This window comes from Rhodamnia argentea, chromosome 2 (genome assembly GCF_020921035.1).
Source record: "Rhodamnia argentea isolate NSW1041297 chromosome 2, ASM2092103v1, whole genome shotgun sequence".
Taxonomy (NCBI): domain Eukaryota; kingdom Viridiplantae; phylum Streptophyta; class Magnoliopsida; order Myrtales; family Myrtaceae; genus Rhodamnia; species Rhodamnia argentea.
This window is the reverse complement of record NC_063151.1, coordinates 28,821,338-28,839,846: the sequence shown is the minus strand read 5'-3', so window position 1 is coordinate 28,839,846 and position 18,509 is coordinate 28,821,338. Positions and strand designations below refer to the sequence as shown.

The 18,509-nt window shown below is 38.5% G+C and overlaps 1 protein-coding gene across 4 annotated transcripts; it reads right to left on the bottom strand.

The window, feature by feature from the left end:
• Window positions 1-189: 189 nt before the first annotated feature.
• Window positions 190-11,463, bottom strand: LOC115729961. 4 transcript variants are annotated; one of them, XM_030660632.2, is made up of 20 exons: window positions 11,220-11,463; window positions 10,865-10,953; window positions 10,481-10,590; window positions 10,328-10,382; window positions 9,664-9,752; window positions 8,100-8,166; window positions 7,964-8,026; window positions 7,443-7,613; window positions 7,219-7,312; window positions 7,054-7,133; window positions 6,879-6,954; window positions 6,698-6,741; window positions 5,624-5,691; window positions 4,851-4,936; window positions 4,601-4,758; window positions 3,163-4,498; window positions 2,779-3,053; window positions 1,671-1,877; window positions 1,446-1,602; window positions 190-801 (listed from the first exon to the last, which is right to left on the bottom strand). In XM_030660632.2, exons 1-20 carry the CDS (start codon window positions 11,329-11,331, stop codon window positions 509-511), a joined length of 3,630 nt encoding a protein of 1,209 aa, XP_030516492.1. In that variant the 5' UTR covers window positions 11,332-11,463; the 3' UTR covers window positions 190-508. The 4 variants fall into 4 exon arrangements, with proteins under 4 accessions (XP_030516492.1, XP_030516587.1, XP_030516523.1 ...); XM_030660727.2 differs by lacking the exon at window positions 11,220-11,463 and having other exon boundaries at window positions 9,664-9,745; window positions 10,485-10,590; window positions 10,865-10,885; XM_030660663.2 differs by lacking the exon at window positions 11,220-11,463 and having other exon boundaries at window positions 10,485-10,590; window positions 10,865-10,884.
• Between the last annotated feature and the right edge of the window lie 7,046 nt (window positions 11,464-18,509).

Genomic DNA, 18,509 nt, shown 5'->3' with positions numbered 1-18,509 from the left:
ACCGTGCTTAAATTATTGTTACACCGGAAATACGTTGTGCATGATCAAATATATTTATTATATGGGCAATGTCTGATTACTCAGCAAGTAATTGGGATATAAGGATGCCAGAGACACCAGCCTAGACGAGCGCCTCTTTTTAATGCCAGGAATATAGCGCTAAGCGCCGAGGCAAAAGGACCGTGCAGATTTTGAAAATATCCTACTTGATTTCTTTCTCCAGAAGAACCGAACAGAGTGTATAAGGAGGTAAGCAGAGTTTCTTCAATGTTACACAAACCATAAGGACAAAATCGAACCTATTACATGTGGTTCTTTTATGTCTCGGGACACGGTCCTTGCTCATGACAAAATTATGGATACAGATCACACATTTTACCCTGCCCCATTGCTACTGACATGTACAGGGCAACATATTTGTATACTGTACACAAAAAGAATGGGCATATACTATACACTTGACATCCTCTTCCGTCAAAATTGCAAAGCAATGGAGTGAAAGCGCTGATTAAATATTCGTCCTCAATTGCTTCAATAACCTCTGAATATGTTCAAGATTCTGAGTGAGTTGCTCAACATCGGCGATATGTTGGGTAGAAGCACCTGAATTACCCAAAGCAGTCAGGAGAGCGGTGCACTTAGCTTGTGACTCTAAAACTGTCTCCTCAATTGAAGCCACTGAGGAGGAAATCGAAGGAGATTCGTTAGTCGTATAATATGGAGAAGCAAGACTGATGCTGGCAGCACTACTACCCCGGCTGAGCTTGTCTGGAGTAAGGATCCTTTCAAGACCCTGACTTCCTGCAAATCATTAGTTCTGAAATCAACACGAGCACGTCCAAAAAATGGTGCAAGCAAAGCGTGTGCATATGTCACATTGCATGATACAGCCCGGTTGAGCCCTAATGATTCATGCCTTAATTAGAGATTGCCCAATTTCAGACTATAAGATAAGCTATACGAGTTCTCTGAGAATATCAGCATATAGAAGCAGGACTTGAGAGGACGATAAAGATGCCGCACAAATGTGTGCACAAACATTATGTGCATGCTCTATTACAAAGCAATACACTAGTTTCCATCTTGACTTCTTTACTCTCGAATATTCTGGATAGTCTGATCCACAGGTTCAATTTTTTATAACAGCAGGTTCAGAGCCCTGATGCCCCAATGCTCCTCTATTTTACAACTTGGTACAAGTAGGACTTCTGAAGTACGACGAGATAGAGTCCAAAATAAATTGCGGATTTCCAAACATAATGACCTCTTCTTGCCTCTTGTCACGTCCCATCTTAAAGAACCCCCTAAAAATATCCCCCTTTTTTAGAGAGAGAGAGAGAGAGAGAGAAGCATTGCATAAAAACCAAAATAAAAAGATAGTAGTATGACTCCTGAGAGGGAAACTCCGAATAATATATGTTCCAGAGGATTTCAATTAATATTACCAAGGTTGCTTAGCTGGTCTATGGCAGCCTGACCAACAGAATCCTCCAGCTTCAGCACACGCAGGACTCCAGCAGTAATTCGTCCCATAGAATCAATTTCAGATTTGCACAGAAAGGTGAGATGCTTAAGCTCATCCCGGGAGACAACTGCTTCGATCTAAAAAAAGGGCTTCTCAGCAGAAACGTATGGAAAACAGAAAGACGTACGCGGTTCAGTATATTTACCGGTTTCTTGACTGAAAACTTCAAATTTTCAACCATCCACTTGGCCATTTCACTATGGACATCATCCTCGGAGATTACCATGCGAACTTCAAGATTTATCCCCTCGTTCATTTGAAAAGTTTCTTTAACCCCATTTGAATGTACACCAGCCACAAGGATTTCCCCCTGGTATTGGGGCTTCAGTGTCTGCAAGCCTTCAATATCTATCTGCAAGGGCGATCAGAGTCGTTGGCAACATGATAAACTTCATGCAGGTTTTCCAAAAGCAGTCCAACGGATTTGATGTTCGCATCTGCAAATCAAGAATATAACAACAGATAGAAAATATGTATCCACCTACCGGTCCATTTATAGCCCAGCTAAGCACTAAAACATTTTCTGTGATTTTGGGCCAAAGTGATTTCCCAGCTCTAAAATACTTATCAAACTAGATGTCCTGATGACAACTTGTGCCATCCGGACATCTTTAATCTAAGACAGACTTCCCCTTTAATGCATACTGTGAATTTATTCATGTTTGTCATGAAAGGTATCAGGAACATACAGTCTTCCAATGGACTAGGATGGATCCAAATTTACGGAAATTTCAAGAATGATAAAAAGTACAAGCACATAAGAAGCTGACCTGACCTAAGTTTTCCCATATACGGTCAACCTCATAACAGAGATTTGTCAACTATGGCATCACCAAATAATATTGATAGATAAAGGAAACAGATGGATACAGCTTCAGATAAAGTCAATTGACCTCACACATAACAGACAAATGTAAGCATCAAATGACGAGACACAGAGTGGACCAAGTTCATTTCTAACACTAAACTCTCGTAGCTATGTTATGCAATCCACATGTAAAAAGGCATAATTCCAAGCACTGCACCTAGAAAGTTTCGATAAGATTCATGACCCAATAGACAAGTTCTGGTTTTTCTCAAAAGTACTTGCCCAGACAATGTTAGCAAGAAAGGCAGGAATCAAAAAGGAGAAATCGCAGGAAAATAGTAAAATCAATAATGGTACTTAATTTTCCTTCAGCTAGCACCTAAAAATCTCATTGATTAAATAAAATTGTTGGTACAAGTTGAAAAATCTGCATGAAGTTACTTACAATGACTGACTCTAAAGGAAACTTCCGCGCTGGATTAGATCTTTCTTTGCAACTAATTCCGTCCTTGGATTCGCTTTTAGCTTCTATTCGCAAGCTCTTAAAAGATGTGTGCCAAGACCTCTCTTCTCTTCCGACATCTGTGAGGTCGTTATACTGCCAACTTTCAGCCATCTCTTGAGGACCTTCTAGAGCAAAAAGCCAGTCTTTCAACTCTACAGACATATCAAAATTATCTGGCTTTGCTGAGTGCAGAAAACCATTGTCTTTTCCATCTCCTGAAATTCCAACACAGCAGGTCAACGAGATATAAGTCAAGTGCCATTATTATGAGTCAAAAACATATGATATGGTAAAAGGATAACCAATTGCAAAATCTTTTCATACCCTTTTCTAGATCAGCTGCATTAAGTGGTGATGCTTTAAATAGTTTGGCTAGAGGCCCTGAGGACAGATTATCCAACCCTTTCAACAGTCCCTCTCCAGGGCCACCATCTGGACCAAGTATTCCAAATCGATGCAGCAGGGACTCGGCATAGTTCATTCCACCACCAAGACGAACACCAGAAATGCGAGCCGACACATTTAAACTATGACATTCTATGTCATCCTCATTGAATGGAATCACTTGGACAGTATTTATGTCGAGAAATGGAACCGGATTAACATGGCCATACAGTTGATACTTGCTTTTGTTATTTATCCACAAGACAGCTCTTAGTTTAGGGGTTTCACTCCCTACAACCAGATTACCATTGTCCTCAGGACTCAACACCAAGCCGTTCTTATTACCCAAATTCATCGGAGTATCTACACAATCAACCTGAATACTCTCCCACCGTAAAGTGGATGAAACAGCAATAGCACCTCCAAGGGTTCTATGAGTAACTTTGATGAAAATAGTATCTCCAATGAATTGAACCAGCGGCATGTCCTCCATCACAAAGGAAGAAGACTCCAGAAATTTAAGCTGTAGATCCTTTACAGCTAAACTCACAGCAGTGTCACTGGGAACCCTGTCCACTAGCTGTCTACTAACAGCCTCAGTTCTCACTTTCCTTGCTCTGCTGTTTCTTCCAACTAGAGCAATCTTTTCACTGATTCTTCCAATATAGGTGTAGAGATCCAGCACAAAGAACAACTGGTCAACAGAAGTGTTGGACAGATACTGTTGGCATGCAACTCCCACTCTGACAATCCCACCTGGAGGAGGGACATCTGTCAAGGGTTTCCCATCTGAAGTAGCCATTGCCGCTTCAAAGCGAGCATCTTTAACCTCAACGCATGGCCAAGAATCTGATATATTGTTACGAGAATGGGGTGCTTCGACAACAGCAGCACATGTTTCTAGAGACAAACTCACCAGTGAGGCTTCGGTGGTACATTTCTTCTGGCTAGCATCAACAGGTTGGTCATCCCATAAACAAAAACAAGCAGGATCCTTCTCCAGGTTCAGTAGCCGCATTTTCAGACAAGGTGATTCTGATAATGATAAGTTTTCAATACGAAGCTTTGCTCCAGTTAAAGATTTCTGGACAATGTCTTTCCTGTTCTCAGAATTTAAATGGTTCCCAAACTCCAATGGAACAGTAAGTTCTAACTCCTTGAGCATAAATAAAAGGGATTTTATGGAAGAATCGGGAAAAACAGCTCCTGGACTCACAATAATTCCATCTGCCAAAAAGGAACATATCCTTAAACAGGAATCTTCCTGAAGAAAGATCTGCCAAAGAGTGGTTCAAGTCATACTTTAGAAATACTACGGTCCATATGCACCTGCAGCAAGTAAATTATAGAAGGCAAAGTAAAGACAATTGATGAATACCATGAGAGGCTGACAGTTGATGACTGTCTCAGACGCAAAGAAGGGCGGGGCAGGGGATGGATTGACCTGGAGAGAATGCAAGCATATCAAAGGAACACCTACACTTCTCTGCCATTGATGTTCTCCCAAAGGATAAATTGGAGGACAAAAATTTTTAGCTGCAAGAATAAAAAAAAGCCAACTTAAAATGAAAACTAACAATCTGATGTCCATGATAATCTGGCGAGTACATGATAAAATTAACTGGTACCAAAGTTAGGAATATCCTCAATATCTTTTGCAACAGTCAGCATTGATGGTTGAACCAAAGTGCATGGAGGGCGTGAGAAGGTGTCCCTGCAACATATTTGCTAATATAAGGCACGTTTCGATCGTCCAGAAGTACGTTGAATCGACTTCAGGATACAAGACATCATTAAAGCACTTAGTCATTTTTTGGATAGAGTTGAAGGAAATTAATTCTTTTGGAAGAGTAAAATTAAAGGGAAGAAATTTTCCCTCGTTTGGGAGGTGAGGGAAAATGAAAGGACAAAGTAATTGTGACTTATTTTCTCTCCCTCCCTCAATTTACCTCTCCCTTTCTACTCTCCCAAACAAAGCCTTAAGATCCATACCGCAAATTTATCCCTCTTATACTTGAAAGAAATATTAACAGCATTTCTTCTTAAACTAAGACCAGAAGCCTGAAGGAATTTTGAAGACATCATTAAGAAAATTTCAAACTCATTATTTTTTTCATTTCAAGGCAAAATGAGTTTGAGGATTGTCATTGTGTATTTCCTGTTTCCAGATTATATGAAGAAAGTCAGTAATGTAAATCTGACTGACGGGTAGAATTACTTTCTGAATATGTTATGGATAATGCCAAATGGTGTGTAAAAACCACTGAGACAAGGAAGCGAAGCTCAACTTTTATCTCGCATGTGAACTGCAACTGCGAAAGTTGAATAGCATTTCACAACAGAAACATTCCTCCAAGAAGCTATTTGCAACAAAATTAATTAATGAAATACAGGAGCTAACCTTAAGAAAAGACCACCAACCATCAATCTTGTCAAGTTATTGGCACTTTCTCCGTCAGAAACACTAGCCTGCAGGGTACAACATAAAATATTTTATCACAAGACAAGAGACCGGCTTTAAGGCAAGCAATCCAAAATAAGAGCTATGAAAAATGGACAGCACCGGGATGTTATACTTGTCTAAACTGGAAAAGGAAAACAAATGCTAATAGAAGTGCAATTAAGAAATAACCAGAAATCACCAAGAGAACAAACACTAATAGAAGTGCCAGCGTCCTAAAAACATGAACCCCACAATGTTGAAGTGCAACTTTCAAGAACATGTCGAACAATTTGCTGAACACTGACCTGCGTCAACGAGAATGCGAAATAACTAGTTCATGGGAAAGGTCTAGAACTTATTTTGTGAAATGTTTAGTGTATGACTTCCTTTTGTTGGTTGATTGTAGCACACTACTTGTTGCTCCGCCTTTTAACCAAAGATTGGTTTGGTTCTGAAGTTTTTCGGCTAGATGAGAGCTATAACATCTAACAACATGCATCTCCAAAATTCTACACTTGACTTCAAAAGGCTGAATTTACTGCAAAATTCGGCCTATTTTGACAAGATACAGAAACCTTCATTGATTGGGCAATTCCTATCATACTTAAGCTTTTAACAGTATATATTTAATTAGACACACCAACAGCACTACTAGTTCCCTAGAACTAAAACCTTTAGAGTACATGGAATGAAGTAAAGACCAATATATTGCCAACCCAATGTTACTTAATAAACTCCACAAATTGCCGATTCAAGATAGTTTCTCAGCCAATGTACAAGACAACTTCGGGAAAGGAACATGAAAAAGAGAAGGAAAAAAATTAAAGTTGAATGAGGTTCTAGTACTAGTACAATATAAACAATTAGAGACCACAATGCCTAGAGTTTAATTGTTATGTCATTTCTCACAATAAAAGTACTTCACTGGATTAAATTTCAGCTTGTGTAAAGCAATGAAAAAATGGCATCTCTAAATATAAAATCCATTGTGAAAGAAAAACAAGAAATCAATTGAAGAGCTGCAAGACATACTCGAGAAAAATGGAGTGATTGCATCAAAAGTTCCAGCTGAAACCCTGCACGTAGATATGAATGTAAGAATTATCTCAAGTTGAAAGAGAACGTCTAAATCTTGAATGCTATTATACTCATAGTCGCCATATCTAAGAAAACTTAGATAGGCAAAGAATTAGAGGATTGGAGCAGAACTAACCAGCATCTTTAATGCATAAAAATATGTGGTCCACCGTAATTGATACCAGAGAGTGACCAGCTGCTTCTACAGATCGCTGTGAAGACAATATATGAAAGAAGAGATGGAAATTTTCAGCAGAGATTAGCAACAGTCTCAAGCTTGCTCGAAACTAAATAGTGGTGAAATCTAAAACCTCTTGAGCCTTTAAATCCACATCTCCTCTATTGAGGCAGATGTACAGTCCAGTCAAGAAGCGAAGAAGGGCACGAAGTCCTGCTCATATGATGCTATATATCAACTCCAGATATTTATGAGACAAGCACGGGAATAAGATTAAAGAAAAGAAAACCCTAGATACCTGGTTCACTTAGAGCAGGACAAACAGCTTCTGTAACGTGCAACTGAACCTCAAGACCAAGTGGTGTATTTAGTTCCGTCCTCTTCACTGTGATCTATCATAAAGTCATAGAAAATGCATCAACTAATTAGTTGTCGCACAAAGTACCTTGTTAAACTCACAGAGCCAATAAAAAAAATGAGGGAAAAATTCATCAATTTCTAGCAAAGTCAAAGTCATATTACATAAGCTTCCCCTGATATTCCTTCAATAAAACGCTCCCCACCAAAGAAAACTCGCTTTGCCCCATCATCATCTATTTGATCTGCTCCTTCGTGTGCACGTGCCAGATTGGCCTCCGAAAACATATCGGGATGAGGAAGAAGATCGATAGATAAAGATTCCCATTCAAGTTTCTGGTTAATAATCACCGAGCATCATTAGCCATCAGAGTAGAATGCACTACATCTATGATCTTTGTGGGGAAAAACTGAAAGTGCTTACTTGAAACAGATAACATCCTAAGCTTTCAAAATTATGGAAAAAGTGCATATGAATGTACACAAGAGCATTTGAGCTCACACAAACACAAGCACGTGTTCAAATGGGCACTTAAGAACATTAATAGCTACATATAAGACCATATGCCCATAAATGCAGCAAACTAGTCCAGATGATAATATCATACATAACACCCTTTGACAAAATCATGGAATGACCAGTGCACTGAATTTGCATTTGGAGATGATTTAAGCAAGTACATTACCTTGAATACATAGATATATTTGCTGTTATTGAAGAATTCACGTGCTTCCTTGAGATTAACAACCTGCAATAATATTGTCAGAATCGGCGTGAAAAATACGAAGCCAATTATGAATTGTTTATCACAGGCAGACCACCTGCCAGTTTTCATTCGTGGTGTACAGCAGAAGATTACGTATAGTTATAGATGCCAAAGGTGATGCCCTGTGTAGACAAAGAGTAATTAGTATTGACAAGCCGCAAAAACACATGCCAATCCAGAATGAAGAAACACAGAGATTGGAAATGGCTGGCATTAAAACTAGACAGGGATAACATGAAGCAAATCCATTTAGAGTTTATAGACCACAAATCAGAAGATTTTATCCCAAATAGCCAAACAAGTATCTCCAGGAAACTCTGAAAAGTGGTAAGCAGCAGGTTATTTATTACCAACATTTGAGATAGAACTCACAACAAAAGAAAAGTAACAGATCATTCTAAGTTAACGAAAAAAAAGAGGAGGGTACGAATTGGGAGGAAAAGATAGTAAAGCATTACCGGTGAACTTCAACGATAATCGACTTAAATCTACATATGAAGATCTCTACAGCAAAACAAAAAAAAAAACAAACAAAAAGTGCTTTATCCAAACTGCATATGACATATTGCATATTCTTGTCCACATTTACATTGCCACTCCCACTTTCCGACAGTCTGCCACCATTATAAACTGAGAGCTCAGCATCATTTTATTGAGCTGGAAACAGGAAATCTTTTTGCCTTACATGAACCATAAAGTCACAGCATCAATCAGATGAACACTATCATCATGGAAATAGGCTGTGTGCAAGTACATGTTTCATTTCACAGTCAGCCCACATGTGTCGCTAAGTAGCTTTGAATGATTATGTCAAGACACCAATAATATTTCATGTCATCTAAAGCATATGATGAGCTGCTATATATGACTTCAGCATGATGAGAATAGTAAACATACTATCAGTTCAATTGGATTTTCTCTAAGATCAATAGCTGTATCAAGAAGAATCTTTCAGTAAACACCTAGAAAGAAGTACGTGAGTTGATATATATTAAGCATATTGTCCTTTATTTTAATATTGTGAAAGAAAATTCCTAAGACGTGAGACATTTAAAGAAAAAAGTCTCAGGCACCACTTATTAAATCGATAATTTACATGTCGTACAGTCAATAATCTACTTCTCTTGAGGAATACTATTAAACTCTCAAGTGATAAGTTTGGAAGTCCAAAAATTACTTGTGGATCTAAATATGTTGTGTCAAGATCAAGTTCTGTTCTCAACGCATGTGTCTTGGATAAAAGTTAAATTTAATACAGTAAAATATATATTATCAACACAATTGTGATTACTGTGGATCTAAGTATGCTAAGTTTGTGTCAAGATCAAGTTGTGTTCTCATGTAATGAACAATAATAATCCGCATTGGCTGTGCCAAGGATTTCCTAATATAGGCAGATTAATAATTATTCAATAACTATACAAAAATGAAGGGGTATACATAAAAACAAGTGCTTAAAGGCCGGAGTAGATGATGAAGTCATCTTTTGGGAGTAGGTTTTGGAACCAACCCTTCATAAACCATCCCATTTTAATGACATAGATTGTCTTCCAAAAACAAGTAATTCCCGCTGATGATGAGTTCTGCACTATACCTCCTAAGGAAAGTGAATAACTCACCATGCAGCTCCTCCTTGTCTCTTGCCACCTCCGCGAGTTTCAAGAAGAAGGTTGACAGTGGTAACCTCCAAAGTCATTCCATCTGCAATCTAGAAATTTACAAGCACAAAGTAAATATTATTTGGAGCAGTATTTGAACATTCAGCAACATTCACAAACGATTTAAGTGCTCGAGTAGCATGGATCTAGAGAGACCTTTGGCTGAAGGTGGATCTAAAGAGATGGAAAATCAAATATCTCGGAAAGTTGACTTTGTACTACAAAGAGACTACCAGGCAGGAGAGGGAAAGAAGGGACAAGCAAACATAAAGGACAAAAAGAATTCATTCTATAAAAGGCAATGAGATGCAAAGCCATAAATCAGGGCACATTCACAGAAACGAAAATAAAAACACACAGGAAAAACCCAGCCCAATACCAAACCACACCCCCCAAAAAAAAAAACTACGAAAAGCTTTTGGCTATAGGTGTCTCAACTGATTTTTAGATTGCAAAAAACTAAAGGAAGATGCTGTTTCAGAATCCATCACTAATCATGCACATACTAGCCAAATGCAGTTAGGAAGTGAGAGGTGGGAGTAGACAAATAAATTATGTCCACATACTCCAAATAAAGTAGCACTTGAAATGCTAGGAGAATTCTTGTAATCAAAGTGAGCCTGACCTTATCAGCAAATCCGTAACCGCTACTCCATCCAGAGCCAGCAGATGATGGCGTACTGCAGAAGAATTGAAGTCAAACATTGAAGTCATCTGGAAAACCAAGATCAACAAGAAGCATGATGCAATATCTCATGCATAATGACATCCACATTACCTACATGTACTCCTAGACGCTTCAGCATCTGGATTCTCCTCCAGAACCAGATCAAGCCTGTCAATTTGCACCACAATTGGCTCCACCTGGACGTTGCTTACGGACGGAAGCTATAGGAAAACAAATCAAACAACTCAAGTCAGCAGTAAATGAGACTCCACTGGACCGGGAAACTTGCTAATCCAGGGCTTTTAACCAGAAAACTAGTTGTTAAAAGGAATTCCAGGGCACCAAGTGAGCCGGAATCTCTTAAGACTTCCACTGGAGTAAACATAGCAATTCCCATTTCATTTGTCCTGCTTCTTCAAACATCTCTAATAATCAAACAACGGATAGACAAGCAACTCCAAATAAATAAACCAGTACAAAGAAGAGAACACTTACGGTTAGCGTCAACTTGCCAACCTTTGCCATCGTCACATGCAATGCCGGCGGCAGTCCAACGCTTGAATGCAGAGCATCTCCATTGATATCTAAAATGCCAAAGGAGATCGTCAGTCCTCTTATCATGCAGTCATACCAAAGCGATTGGCAATCACCCTCAACAAACTAGCAAAATCGAGACAGACGACAGACAGCAAATTGATCTGACACAGCACAATTGCAAAGCGGCGAACAACCATTTTCATCGATCACAGCAGCGAAATGAATTAGAGTAGAACTCGGCAACGTAACAAGCGAAACATTTACTTAATACAAGCCAAGAAAAGGAAAGAGAGAAGAAAGCTGGGGGAATTACCTAGATTAGAGAGCTGAACGGTGCGACCTTGCAACTTGAACTGATCTCGGGAGAAGGACTTGAGCCAGTACTTGAGAGTGTACTCCAAGGCCCGAGCCAGTATCGACTCCATTTCTCCGAGCTCGTCGCAATCGCCGCCTCCGAGAAACCTCTACGAGCTCCGGGGAACTTCCAGATCCGCGATCGAGCATTCAGCCGGAGACCTAATCGGGTCCCGGGCTGGGGGATCCGGAGCGAGAATGCTTCCTTGGAACGTCCGGCTTTAGGAGAGAAATGAGATTCTCTCTCTCTACCTTTCTCTATCTGGATTTATCAGCTGGCAGGTTAGAATCTCGGAACAGCGGGAGAGAGGAAGGGGGAGGGAGGGAAAAGGGAACGGGGGGTTCTGAGGCACGTGCGGAGTGGGCGGCACGTGAGAGGAAGAATGCGGTGGGACCACCTTCGCAGTCTGAAGAGAAGCAGAGCGTTGGATCGCGCCGGATTTTTGTCAGGAGGGAGAATTTGTCGGTTCTGTCCGCGCTTCTTTTGGTAAAAAATAAAAAAATAAAGCACAAGGAAAAATTGGAAATCTATCGCAATGAAGGGAAGAAGTAGCTGGGACAATTTGTAACCCACCTTTGGACAGGACAAACATAATTTTCTCCTTTGATCACCCAGCTTTATCGAACTCGTGCTTCGGATTATCATCCAGGTATTTCCGCAACACCACGTAAGCAATAAAGCATACGTTTCTTGCATGCATCCGTGGTAGATTTCGGGTCCGTTTGACTCGGCATTCTCAATGAGCTCTGGAGCTCCAAAGTCCTTTAAGCAAATGCCAACGATGTTTGATTCGTTTGTTGGAAAACTTTAGGAAAATGCAATTGCATTTCAAAAAATATTCTAGAGGCTTGTAACCCAAGGTAGATCCAGAGATTCTTTAGAATGCTGTATTTCTAGAATGCAAATACATATTTTTTATAACTTTGCCCTCAATCAAATTTCATAATTCAAAAAATGTCCACCAAAACCCTAACTTTTCCGACGAAGTCCTTCGCGAGTGGCCAACGGCCAAATTGAGCCACCATCAATATCACTTTGATCGTGTGACCCAAGCCCGCCCGAGGTTGTGCAACCTCAAGCGAGGTTGGCCAGTGGCCAAATTGCCTCCCCAGAGGCTTAGTCTTGCCGGCAAATAGTTTAAGAATTTTCATTTTTAAAAAAACTAGCAAAAGTCATTTACAAGGTGTAATTTTTACTAAATGGCATTTAAGTCAAAGTTGTTTCTCAATGCATTTTTAAAATACAGTTTACAAAACATTGTTTGCATTTTCAAAAATCCGTTTAACCCAAAGGCCTTTGCATTTTTTCAAAGGCATTCCCTCAAAATCGAATCAAACGCACCTAAAGTTAAACAAGTGTGCTTGGACCATCACGACGTGAATTAAGCTCCGTTTGTTTCGCGAAAAATGAACAATTTAAAAAATATTTGTATAAAAATGATCATTTGTATTGTTTTTAATAATTAGTCAATAAAAAATATTTTATTAGCAATAAAAATTTTATGTTTAAATATTTTTTAATATGTTTTTCGTTTGTTCATTTTTGTAAGCGATACGGACTATTATTTTTAGAAAAATATTTTTCAAATCATTCATTCATTTCAAAACAAACGAAAACGCTTTCTTATTTTGCCTAGACTTGCAATATCGGAACTTGTACAAAGTTAGTGGCACATTAGGAAATATATGTGATTCTAGAGCAAGCTATTTCTTAGTCAGCATCGGGTTTACGTTAGAGATGTACACATTTTGCTTCGGCCATAACGCGTCATCTCCACTTTTTTCGTTAATTGAGCTGCAATTATGGGATTATTAGCAGCAGATGACGATGAGTTGTCGGGGAATAATTAGCGTACGATGACGCGGAGCGTGGTGTGGGAACATGCGACGAAATTGAATTTCAATTCATAATGGCCTTTTTCACCCTCTTATGGAATCGAATTAACTACTAGGAATAGGATATGTATGAACAGCCCTCCAACATTAGCTTTTTATTTATCAAAGTGAGTTCTTTTAATTTACACTAGGCCCGTGCGCAACTTTCGATTTGATTATATATGAAGAGTAAGTAATTTCCTTTGAAAAGAATTTGGCGATTATTTAAGCGTGTGGATTTGATGAGACAGTTATTCAATACGTGTAAAAAGGAGTGGTTACTTGATAAAGATAAAATATCGAGGCTCCGGTTGTTTCGCAAAAAATAAGTTATTTGAAAATTACTATACTGAAAAATGATTGCTTGTATCATCCGAAAGAACTAGTTAATAGTAAATTTTTTGTTGTTAACAACAGTTTGAGTCTAAACATATTTGTAGATGATAAAAATATTATTCATTCATTCATTTTTGTAAGCGATACATGTGATCGTTCTTAGAAAAATATTTTTCGAACCATTCATTTTTCTGTAAAACAAGCATAGCCTTTTATTTTTATTTTTTTGGGTTGAAAACAAATAGAGCCTGAATAGTCCACATTTATATAGTTTCATCCAAAAAGCGAAACATTCGACATTGGCTTTCTTCTTACTTATGCCATGAGAATCGCATGACATTTGATGAAACTCGAGAATTATTCAAGGCAAACCTTTTTCACCATCAAAATATAACAAAAGAATTGGCTGCAGCAAACATATTGAGATTCAGTTATTTACTAAAATATCATGATATCATCATCTTGAAGAGTGAAATTCATATATCTATTTAAAACGAGGGTCCACCCTCGGTCGAGAGAGGGAAATCTTAAGCGTCCCCATAAGATTTTTGTTTCGTCCAACCTTACAACAAGCCTGAAAAGTGACCAAGTCTCATGGCAATTCGTTTTCGTTTTTAATCCGTCGCCACGGGTTGTTGACATCGCTTGTAAGTCATCCATGCGAATAACGAAGCTCGATATTTAGGTTTATATCGGGTTATTTTTGTTGTAAGTAACCTTAATCTTTACACTAGCTACGTTTTGTAAGTAAGCTTGATATTCACGCTAGCTCTGCATTGGAACTTGAGGATTGGAATTCGCCAAGTCAACTCGATCATAGCACGACCACGCCATGCAATTTGCAAAGCCGATTTCACCGCTCGTCAAGGAGAAAACTTTCTGCTCAAGGAACGCAAACTACCCTTTTGCTTTGGGAGTGAAGCTCTCAACCATTCATGATTCTAACATTGACCATGACCCAATTCTCATTCCCCTTCCGCACTTCTTCACCCCTATAGGCTATAGCGTCTCTGCTTGAGAATTATACCTGCAAATTTTCATCAATTTCATTAGATCGATTGAAGATTTAATAGGGCAATCGGTATTTTCAACTACATAGATTCGAACTAATCACTTGCCACCAATTTAGCTAGCAAGCAACTATTCAATTGGCCCTAAGTAGCTGCTCAAGTGGCGAGTATGTTCATTTTCTTCTCTCAAAGTTTGGATTCAAATAACAACATATGCATATTCTCTCGATCAACCCGTGGAGTATATTAGACATTTGGTCTCCAATAATTACACCGAACACGCAAAATAGAGACCAGACATATGATATAAAACATTGGGAATTAATAGAAATTACGGAATGCACAAAGGACTTCATACATTTCAATCACGTGAGAAAAACACAACCGACTTATTATTCCATAAAATCGTTGGTGTTTCGTTTAGTAAGCCCTCTTGTCATAAAAAAATGTTGAAAATCCATTGTAATAAACATAAGAATGAAAAAAAAAAGATTTAATCGGGCGCTTCGAATTTCCGCCTCTCCCAGGCGGCAGGAAATTCCAAAAAACAAAAGAAGAAGAAGAAGAATAAAAAAAACAGCAAGACGAGATCGCCCGCCACTTGCAGGAAATCAAGGCTCGGCCTAATCAACGCAAATGGACAGCAATCACATGGACCCCACCTTGTCCATGAAACTGAGCCCAGCTCAAGCCCATGTGCATAGTATGCAGATCCCATCGCAACCGTACTACGTAGTATAAATATATCTCGGGACTATGCTTCATTTGTTTCGCGATAACCGACCCATTTGAAAAATAGTTTGTTGAAAATAATCACTTACATCGCTTGAAGTAGTTAATAAATTAAAAATATTTTCATTGTCGATAATAATTTATATATTAAATATTTTCGAGGATGACGAAAGTATTTTGTTCATTCAATTTCGTAATCCACATAAGCAATCACTTTTCAGGAAAATATTTTCGAATTGCATACGGAACCTAAAATTGATATAATCCTGTTTAGGGAAAGTACATAAAGAACACAAAAACCAACGATGCGATTTCGTAAGATTGGATAATTTATCCAAATGCGTTAATTTTTCGAGATCATTTAGATAATATCCGAGCCAGCTTTCTTTCACCTTAATTGATAACGTGAACCGTGAAAGCTTGACACACTATGAGGGCAAAAAATTAGTTTACCTTAGTAGTTCGAGTTTCAAATCCCGACCTCGAATCTAAATTGCATATGTGCATCCATCTCTCGTTCAAAACCCTCCCCTTCTCGAGCTCGAGTCGATGCGGGCCGTTCCACACGCGTTCTTTGCTTTTATGGTGTACGGACGGGGTAAAGGGGAGGAGGTACATGGCGGGCAGGACTCGAGCGCGAGCCATCGTTTTCTAATGGCCCCGATCGACATGTTAAGTCTTTCACCTTGCTTTCATGGTGATGCACAGCTAAAAAAGATTTGTTTTCGAAATTGTGAGAGTTGACAGGTGAGAGAAAAAGCACATGTTCACCGAACTTTGATATTGGGCATGAACTTTTTGACTATTGTGTTAAGGAGTGGTGATCGGATAATGATTCGACGTAGATAATTGTCAGCATGATTAAGCTTTTGTGGCAAACTAGAAAATGTATACGTGCACTAATAACATTCTCTAATTGTTTGTGCCTCTCCATACATTATATAGACGGTACGGATGACGATTCTGACGGACGCTTCGTTAGTTTCGCGTAAATGAATGATTTGAATAACGTTATCCTAAAAATGATCTCTTAGAATATTTATGAAAATAAACGAATGTTAAATATTTCCGCCGTTCATGAAAATGTTTATATTTAAATTATTGTAGATAATACAAATATTTTTCGTTGACTAATTATGTCGAGGATAATTCTTAAGAAAATGTTATCTAGATCATTCATTTTTCGCGAAATAAACGGACCCAGAATTGCGGTTCCAACTTCACAACAAGCATGTGAAAGCAAAAGACTCCACAGGGTTAATTTAATTCCAAATTGGAGACCAGTGTCTAAGTTAGAACCACTGCATATAGTCACCCTCAAATGCATTGATTTATAAATCAACGGAAAATAATACGGCGATATTTTTATATATATACGAAAATATACATTTAATGTACAACGTATCATAACGTATTAAAATTCTCTATTTTTTGAGAAATTACGTGTCGCGTATTACATATCGATGTCGGTGCTATTTAGACTACGAGACTTTAGTCCACTTGCGCGGGCCCGGCGCAAAGCCGAAACTCGCGTGGAAGCATGTGAGAAGAGCGGCAGAGATAGTTAAGGCGCCTGGCAAAATCCCACGTTCGTTTTTGCAGCCTTCTAACTTCCAACGAATGGCGACGATTTGAACGACGGATGAATCGGCCATTGTTTCTCCTTGATACCTCCAACAAGACGAAATGGCTCATTCTATTTCCGAGGCCGGGTTTGGTAACCCGCCGCCCCAGGAGCCTGAATGCTTTCTTAGGCGAGCTTAGGAAAGGGTGTTTAACGAGAAAGTCCGACCTGGCTCAAACATTTGCATATCAAGAACTGGGATAGGTGGGCTTGAGCAAAAAGCCTGGCTATAGCTTGTCCTAATCGCTTCTATCTCACAATAGAGCACGTATATATGTATTAAGGATGAGCATGATTTCGGAATTGAACTGATAACCGGAGAATCGGTCCGGTTTCGGGTTCTCGTGTATGCATGATGATTTTTAAGTTGAAAAAGCTGTTTCTATTGGAAAATATGGGAAAAATGGAGTAACAATGTAATCGGACTTTGAGGCGTGTAATCACTCTATTTTAAGATCGGTTTGCCCCATGAAGTTACTATAGGTTTCTGGCAAATTCCCTTTAGGATACAACAAATTCACGGTAAGAATACTGGATAGCAATTCCAAGAAATTTCTTAAAACTCTCTGCGAAACAACGAAATATAGTTGTCTCTCTTTTGAAGGAAAACGAAAAAATGAAAGTAACTTTTGAAAATGAACTGAACTGTCCATTATATAATATTAATACAACACACCTCTTAGTGTCCGAACTTTCCATACGAACGCATATATTCATGTCCGAAAAGTCGCATTTTAGACATGACTATTCGTGCATGAAAACCGCCGTTTCTGAAAAATTGTGACTCTTCATTGTATAAAATTTGAAATTAAATAATAATAATAAAATACAAATTAACTTTAACTCCTAAGTGAACTGTTTCGATAGTGTTCAACAGTTAATTATTGTTACTATAGTGCTAAGTGCGTCTATCTAATAACCACGTCAAAATCGTGCACCCGCGCACGGGTATAGTGGGATCTAGCCCACTTGCCCATTTCTTTATTTTGAAAAACTATAATAGCCTTCTAACTAATAAAGAAACTTGTACTCTCCTTTCTATTCTATGTGGGATTAGAAATGCAACTTTTGTTTTGTTTATTTTACAAACAAACTTCAAAAATTTCGACGGTAGGTTCGAGGTGGATGAAATAAGTATTTTGTGTTTTTCTTGTTCTATACTTTCCTATGATTCCACAGCATTTCATGACGTTTGATGATGAATATATAATCTAGAACCACTAGTCCGAGTTTCAAATTATGGCGATATCTATAAGTGAGACTTTTACTTTGGTAATATTTCATATTTTTCATGTGTCTAAATATGATGTGTGGTGAGTGATTTGTAATAGCAAATGATGGTCATTAGAAGTGATGATTCATTGCAATCGTTCAATCAATAATATATGTAGAACACAAGTAGACCCTAGAACCCGCAATGCAGCAGATTCCAGGATATGCATGGCAAATTTCACATTCCAAAAATTGGAGAACCTGGATCAACCGTAGAACCGCCCACCCCTAATTTTTATGCTCTACAATATGTTACGTGAATTCAACTCTTCATCAACACGATAGATAATATCAATCACAATGCACCCAATATACAAAACTTGTGACTTTTAAAGATGGTAATGGTAAACTAGCTATTTTGTTAAGTACGATCGATTTCGAGATATCGACGGTTCAATCT

Coding starts and splice junctions, on each gene's coding strand:
- LOC115729961 (XM_030660632.2), bottom strand. CDS start 11,331: ATGGAGTCGATACTGGCTCGGGCCTTGGAGTACACTCTCAAGTACTGG. Junction 5,692..6,697: donor AATCACTCCATTTTTCTCGA/GTATGTCTTGCA, acceptor TGTACCCTGCAG/GCTAGTGTTTCTGACGGAGA. Junction 802..1,445: donor AGACCAGCTAAGCAACCTTG/GTAATATTAATT, acceptor AATGATTTGCAG/GAAGTCAGGGTCTTGAAAGG.